Source organism: Cyrtonyx montezumae, unplaced genomic scaffold, assembly GCF_038088225.1.
Source record: "Cyrtonyx montezumae isolate F1298 unplaced genomic scaffold, pur_monq_1.0 scaffold_4, whole genome shotgun sequence".
NCBI classification, from domain to species: domain Eukaryota; kingdom Metazoa; phylum Chordata; class Aves; order Galliformes; family Odontophoridae; genus Cyrtonyx; species Cyrtonyx montezumae.
The window spans coordinates 33,719,173-33,726,745 of record NW_027072045.1 but is presented as its reverse complement, the minus strand read 5'-3'; the positions used below and the strand labels follow the sequence as shown (position 1 = coordinate 33,726,745).

At 55.7% G+C, this 7,573-nt stretch overlaps 1 protein-coding gene across 1 annotated transcript; it reads left to right on the top strand.

Moving 5' to 3' along the window:
• The first annotated feature begins 1,603 nt into the window (after positions 1–1,603).
• On the top strand, positions 1,604–3,283 carry LOC136055017 (PHD finger protein 7-like). The gene is made up of 7 exons (XM_065746603.1): positions 1,604–1,768; positions 1,880–1,981; positions 2,110–2,234; positions 2,317–2,479; positions 2,601–2,701; positions 2,788–2,901; positions 3,172–3,283. Exons 1-7 carry the CDS (start codon positions 1,604–1,606, stop codon positions 3,281–3,283), a joined length of 882 nt encoding a protein of 293 aa, XP_065602675.1.
• The last annotated feature ends 4,290 nt before the right edge of the window (positions 3,284–7,573 follow it).

The window sequence follows — 7,573 nt, the reverse complement described above, 5'->3', positions numbered from 1 at the left end:
CTGTTAAGCCTCACGACGCTCTACTCTGCCCACTTCCCCAGCCTGCAGAGATCTCTCTGAACAACTCCCTGGGATCACCCTAAGAAAAAGTAAAAGCTCACTGCTGAGTTCGCTGGTGTGCCTGAACAGTGCAGGGAGGAGCAGCCTTAGTCCAGGTGACCTTCCTGTCTGCACTTTGCTGCTGCTGAACTATTTTCCAGAGAAGCACCCCAGCCAGGATGCCATCATCACCCACTGGGGATGTGCTGAGGTTAGGGCTGGCCCCGGGGAGCTGAGCCCACTGTGGGAGGGGGAAGCAACATGGGCTCCCAAAGGGAATGGAAACAAAGAAAGGGGTTTGATAATCCATACAGGAGACAAACAAATGGGTTTGATAGTCCAAACAATTTATTGAGGCATCAAAACTACTAAGCCCATGTGGGATTATTATGTAATGATATGTTTTAAATTGTTCTTGTATTTTCCCTTTTCTTAGGCAAAGAAAAAATGTCACTAAAATAAGTGAAATAGAATAAACTTAGAAGATGCAGTTCAAGTGCTCTGCTGTGTACGTGGTGCTGCAGGCCAAGCCCAATGGCAGGAGAACAGGGAAGGGTCAGTTTCAGTGGTTCTGAAAGTGCTCCAGGACTGCCTGCACCCAGTGCTCCTTGGGCTGTGCGCAGATCTGTATCATCTCTGTGTTTTCACTTGAACTGCACTCAGGCGGAAGGACACAGCGAGACCCAACTCACCCAGATGGGCCACCACCGAGGAGTGGAGGGGCAGGAGGAGCAGAGGGCCAGGAGGAGCAGAGGGCCAGGGCGACTGCGGAGCTCTTTGTGGTGCTGCGGGACATCCCCATGGCATGGCAAGTGGGGCTGGAGCTGAGCGGCTGCAGAGCTCTGTTCTGCTCAATGCTCAGCGACTGCTGTGCTGCCACTTCTATCACCCGTCAGCTGGGTGGGCGCAGGCTTTTAAGGAATAAGGGTGAGCATCTCAGACCAAGGAAATCATGTCAGGATGCCCAAATGTTGCTGATGCAGAAGACATCAAAACGCTTGTTGAGGAGTCAGGAGCTCTGATGCCTGAAGACATCTTCTGCATTAGGAAATCAGGGCTTGTGTGGTTTATTTGCAACTCCACCTTCAGTCCACATCCATACACCGCCTGTGAGTCACTGTCTCCAGCTCCCAGCTGGAGCTTGCCACTGCCCAGCACAGACCCCTGGAGCAATGCAGGCATCCTGAGCCCACCCCCCAGGGCACCCAGCACCACGGAGGCACTCCCATTCCCACGCCAGGGCTCATTGTGACATCACTGTGACATCAGCACCACCACCACGATGTGCAGGGCTGCATCCCACACCTCACCCCCGTGTACCCTCATTCCCTGGGAACCTCTGGGATCGAGGTAGCAGCACCAGTGCTTTGCTCCAGAAGAAAACCCTGGGAATGGAGCTGAGGCCTCGACACCCCAGGGCTCCTCAGCCCTCTCCCCACACCCGCCGCTCTGCAGCACGGCGCAGGGCACGAGCAAGGCCCGATCAGGGGCCATCTCCACCAAAAAGGCAATGCGTAGCCGAGGAGGAAGGTGAGGGCAGAGTGCTCCCACATCCCCAGAGACGATGTGCCTCTGCCACGCGCTGGGGTCAACCCGCTGCCATGCTTGGGGTGACAGTGCTGTTGTCCCCATGGCAGGGTGTGGGCTGTGCAAGCGTGCAGACCAAGACGCTGTGACCTTCGGGGAGACATGCCGGCAGGACACGCTGTGCATCCATGAGAACTGCCTGGTGAGAACCAACCCTCGGCCCCTGGCCCCTGGCCCCAGGCTCTCAGCCCCCAGCCCTGGGCCAGCCGCTGCCCACCAGGTCCAGTAACAGGACCTCGCTTGCCTCCTGCAGTACCACGCCAGTGGGCTGATCCAGCGCAGCGCTGATGATCAAGGTTTCTTTGGATTCTTCCTCCCCGACATTGAGCAGGAGCTGCAGCGCGTGGCACAGAAGGTGAATACGGCGACGTGTCCCCACCTCAGTCCCCGTGCCACGTGGGCGGGAGGCCACCGTGCTCTCATGGGCAAGCGTTGCCTGGAGGTACAAGGCACTGATGCCTGGCCCCACACTGCTGTCCCCAGATGTGCTGCATCTGCCGGCAGCACGGCGCCTCAGTCCGCTGCCAGCGCCGGAGATGCTCCCACACCTTCCATTACCCCTGTGGCAGAGAACGTGGCTGCATCTCCCAGTTTTTCGGGGAGTACAGGTGGGTGCAGGCACCCTGCAGGGCCACAGCTGAGAAAAAGATGGGGCAGGGTGCTGAGCTGCCACCTCCATCCACCCCGCAGGTCCTTCTGCTGGCTGCACCGGCCAAAGCAGCGGGTGCGAGGGGTGCCCCAGGAGCACCCCAATTGCGCCATCTGTTTGGAGGTGGTGGAGGAACGACCCAGCTACAGCACAGTGATCTGTCCTGCCTGCACCAGCAGCCAGTTCCACCGGGACTGCATCCAGGTAGGCAGCATTGCCCCCCGACCACAGCATCCACAGCACCACCCAACCTTGGAACCCTGGCATCATCCCCAGCCCTGGGGCAACGCGTGCCACTCCCCAACTGATGTTCCCCCTTCCCCAGCACCTCGCACTGAGTGCTCTGCACTTCCGCTGCCCGCTCTGCCGGGACAATGAGAATTTCCAGGCAGAGATGTTGCGACTTGGGATCAAAATCCCAAACAGGTCAGCACCCATTGCCCTGACACAGCCACACCCCCCCCACCTCCCCTCACGCCTCATGCTCAGCTGCCCCCGGCTCCCTCCCGCAGGGTTGAAATCTGGGAGGAAGTAGGAGCCTTTGAAGACCTGTACGAGCAACAAATCTCCTGCGATGCCAGTGTGTGCCTATGCCCGCTGGGACGGGAGCATTCTGACAACTTGGGGTGAGTGTGCTCTGACCCCAAAGCCATGGCGACCTGACACATTCATCCCCTCTGACCAGCTGGGATGGAGGTCAATCAGGATGCTGAGCTCAGCATGGCACAAACTGTGCCCTGGTAGCTCAGTGCCAGCCGCCATGGTGGGAGTGGCACAGACCATCCCAGGGCTGGCACCCCACAGTCCTGGGACCCCTGGTGACCATAAGGCTCTGGCTCCCATTGCTCCCCCAGACCCTGGAGGATGCTGCTCTGTCACTCCTGTGGTTCCCACAGGACCCGCCATTTCTGCTCCAGCATTGCAGAGGACATCGACTCCTGGGAGTGCAACATCTGCAGTGGTGCAGGCAATGGCAAGAAATGCAGCACGGGGACAGAGTCCCCATAGACATGGTCATACATCCCTGGGAGATGTCCTCCCAGTTGGAGCCACAATGGGCACAGAGATGTGCATCTGGGCTCATCCCCATGCACCTCACAGCCCCTTCAGGGTCAGCCCCGGGGCAGTGATCCCCGCACAGCACTCCGGCTCCTGGTCCTACGGCTCAAGCACAAGAGGCTGCAACCCCTGCCCCAGGGGCACCCCAATGCCCAGCTGCCTGCGCAGACCACAGGAAGCCCCTCAGACACTCCACCCTCCCCGCCGCTGGACAACAACCTTGCTACTTGGAACAACACACACCACAGGTGAGTTTGCTGATGTGCCCCTGGAGCACTGCAGGGCACAGCATCCACACTGCTCTGACCCTCCTGCCCACCCTTCACTGCTGAGCTGTCTCTTCTTCATCTACAGGAGACAGCGGTGGGAGCCCAGCCAAGGTGCCAGCATCACCGTGGGGGCATGTGCTGATATCAGGGCTGGGAACCGAGCACGGCCCAGGGATGGGGAAGCACCATGGAAGACACCACAGGCTGCCGCAGGAAGCTGAGACAAAGGGTTTTGATAGTCCCAGGAATTTATCCTGACATCAAAACTCCTGGCTCCTGATTGGATTGCTCATGTACCGGTGATTGCTGCCCAGAGAGGCTGTGGATGCCCCATCCCTGGAAGTGCTCAAGACCAGCTTGGATAAAGCCCCGGGCAACCTGGTCTGGTTGGAATGTGATGATCCTTGGGGTCGCTTCCAACACAAATGCAAGCTAGTCTATGATTCTGTGCATTAAACTATTGTTCCTTTAAATAGTTTTCTTATCAAAATAAGTATTTAATGTAATTAAGTAAGCAAAATAAAATAAATTTCCTATTGAAGAAGGCGCAGTTCAAATGCTCTGTTGTGTACATGGTGCTGGGGACCAAGTGCAGTGGTGGGAGAGCAGGGAGGGGTCAGTTATTCTGCTCTGGGGGAGCTCCCAGAACTGCTCTGGGCTGTGCGTATCTCTGTCCTCTTCTTGGTGACCAGGCTGCAGGGAGAAAAGCAGCGTTGGGGCAATGGGGTGCTGGGTCCTGATAGCTGCAGCCACATGTCCCCAGCCACACTGCCATCCCCTCCAGCCACGTGTGGGTTGCTGCTGTGGTGTTGTATCCTGAACCCTGGCTTCTCCAGCCCAGCAAAATCTGGGCATCGTGACACAACTTCCTTGGTGAGATGTGTTCATCCTTATTCAACACTTTGCTGTTGCTAAACTATTTCCCAGTCAGGCACCCCAGCCAGGATGCCATCTTCACCCCATGGGGAGGTGCTGAGGTCAGGGCTGGCCCCAGGAAGCTGAGTCCACCCTGTGAGGGGGAAGAAACATGGGCCCACATGGGCAGCAAGACCAGATGGGATGGCCTGGCTTTCCCACACCCCAGCATCCCTGTGGCCAACAGAGCCAGGCTGGGACATCCCCACCAGTGCCACTGGTCCTGCAGAGGTTTGCTGGTGGCCAATAGGGCTCAGGCACACACCCATTTCTGTCACTGGGTGCCTGATGGGAGCCATCCAGCCAGCTGCAAATGACCCAGGATGAGCAGATGGATGAACAGGGCCAGACACACTCCCAGAGACTGCAATGACACTGCTCCCAGATGATCAGTGCCCAGGTGGAGCTGCTCCTCCTCGGGCTATGAGGAAACCTGGCAAGGAGCTGGCACCTTGCCCTGCCCGGGTTGGAGGTGGCAATAAGACACAGCCAGGGCCTCTCCCAGATGCTCCTGCGAGGAGTCACAGCCAGGACTAGGACTAGGTGACCCAGGTACAGCCACCAGCTCCTGCCTGGCAAAGCATGCTCAGGGTCTCCCTGGACCAGGGATCAGAGCTCCTCAGGAAGATGGTAGAGGAAGGGTTTGATGTGCTTTATAGTAAGAACCTTCACAATTCCATCTGGGGATTTGGATGGCCCTGGAGCTTGCTGCGCCACCAGCACCAGCCCACCTTGTCGCTTTGGGACCAGTGGCACCCAGCACAGCGGGGCCTGCTCCTACATGGGATCAGTGCTGTGCTGGGAGCAGGTCCAGACACTGCCTTGTCCCCTTGCAATGAAATGGGCTGTACCCCAAATGGGTAGCACTGTGTGCTCAAGGGGAGCACCCTGAAGCCCCCTGGCCAGCTGAAGCCTCTGCCCTGGGCTAAGTGCTGCTGCTTCTCCTTCAGTGCCTCCTGCGGAGCCGCGGTGCCAGAGATTTTATGGGCAAAATGAGAGGAGGTCTTAGTCAGCTGGAGAAGAGTTAAAAAGAGACAGAATAAGGCCGTGTTCTCCCCAGTCTAGAACAGCTTCAAGTCCATGTCTACTGATCATTTCTTAGACTGTACAGAGCCGACTGGTGTAGCAGCACCCCATTCAGCAGTGAAATGTGTGTCCATCCTCCCCCACCGCTTCCCTGTTCCCACAGATCTTAGATCCATGGCTACATAGGGCTGACACTTGGGAGAAACTGAAGGTCGGTCAGTTTCCCACACTGCTTATTCCTACACGAGAAGATGCGTACAACACAGTCCTCTAGTTCCTGTGTATTTCAGTGTCCTCCAGTGGTTGAAATGGGAATAACGTTTGCGCTGTAGGGAATAGATTGGAACTGTTCTGGTTGTGTCTGATGCGATTGCCTGTAGAGCTGTGCTCTGACCCCCTCTACTGCTGAAACCAAGATATGCTTCTATTAGTTGCTGCGGACTTGTACTCTTAATTTCTGCAGTTACTATTTCTAATGCAAAACGTCTCCGTTTCCACTGTTATACGAGGACAAGAAGTCGGTGACAGACCAGAGGAGGTACTCCTGATCGACCCCTCATCGGAGTCAGAGGTGATCCAGCTGCAGCACTGAGGATGTGCTGCACAACGCGCTGGGGCAGGGCCACCAGATGGAGAAGCTCATGGAAGCCATGAGGCTTTCCTGGGAGAAAACACGGGTGGAGCACACGGGCGTTTGTTGCCCAGCTGAGCCTTTCTGCTTTCTCTGCTCTCGGAGAGAACTTCTCTTGCTGTCCTTAAGCAGGGACTTCAGAGGTGACATTCTTTGTTTCTCCTATGAACTCCTGGAAGCATCTCTGCACCTGGTCTAAGTTTGCTGCTGGAGCACCATGTTCCCAGTCAAGTTGCTCTTTTCTCTTCCCAGCTTATTCTAGTACCTGAGGTGCTTTTCTGAGAAGGCAGAACTGCTGCTGTTGTTGTTTTGCATTCTTCTTTATGAAAAGGAGGGCTGCAAACAAACATGCTCTTAGTGTTTGGCCTTTTCCATCACGTACCCGAGGCGTCTAAGCCCTGACTAATTCCTCCAGTGAAGTGACCTGCCCCTTGCACCAAGCTTTTAGCTTCATAGGATGAGAGGATGGCTTGGGTTGGGAAGGACCTTAAAGTTGGATTCGTGTCCTCTTTCACTCTGGTTGTATTCTCTCATCCTGCAATCAGGTGTTGGCTCATGTGCCTCTCTCATACTTGCTCACTTAAATTCTGAGCTGAAAAAAAATGTCTTTCTCTTGCAGCATCAAGTGACGATTCACATGCAGGTGGACACCTTAGAATAGTACAACACAAGACAGTGGACAAGGACAGTGGGCAGAGATTGTTTTACCCGGTGCAAGTGTAGATCTGTTGTGCTAAGTGATTTGGGGCATTGTGTCTTCTCATTTTCCCATTGCCTTTGTACAGTTTGCAGATGCTCCAAAAGGCCATTTGCATTGCACGGAGGCAGTCAGGAGCGTGCAAGGTAAAAACTGCAGTCCTGAGAGCAGTGCTGTCTGAGCTGAGCATCAAAGTGGTGCTGACATCTCCTATCGCACAGTGCAATGGCCACAGCGACCTGCTGGTACCAGACAGCATAGCTGTGGTGGCGATGACAAGTTTGTGGCAGTCCAGGACATGCCATAATCCTGTCAAGATCTCCAGAGTGACTTTGGCTCCTGCTGTCAATTGCTGTGTGTCTGATTTCAGCGCGATGTCTGCTTGTCCTTTCCCCTATGAAGGGGAGCTGTTAATGGGGATTTGGAGCTGAGCCTGAGGACATTGCAGACCTAGAGAGATCCAAGTGCAGTACTTCAGGAATCAGTAGTGCTTTTCGAAGAGCCACGTTGATGCTGTAACCTGTTCTGTGGTGCCTTCTGACCTTTTGTCTCCTCTCTGACAGCAGCTGCTGCCCAGGGATCTGGCTTGGCACCACTCTCCCTTTGTCTGCAGAGCCTTCAAGTGTGTTTGAGGAGGAAATCTCTAATTACCACAAGCTGCTGCTGCTCTCCCTTTGCAGGCTTATTCAGCCCCTGTGCTC

Excerpts from the sequence above, each read along its gene's own strand:
- LOC136055017 (XM_065746603.1), top strand. The coding sequence starts at position 1,604 with ATGTGCCTCTGCCACGCGCTGGGGTCAACCCGCTGCCATGCTTGGGGT. Across the intron at positions 1,769-1,879 it reads GCATCCATGAGAACTGCCTG|TACCACGCCAGTGGGCTGAT; the intron begins GTGAGAACCAAC and ends TGCCTCCTGCAG. Across the intron at positions 2,480-2,600 it reads TCCACCGGGACTGCATCCAG|CACCTCGCACTGAGTGCTCT; the intron begins GTAGGCAGCATT and ends CCCCTTCCCCAG.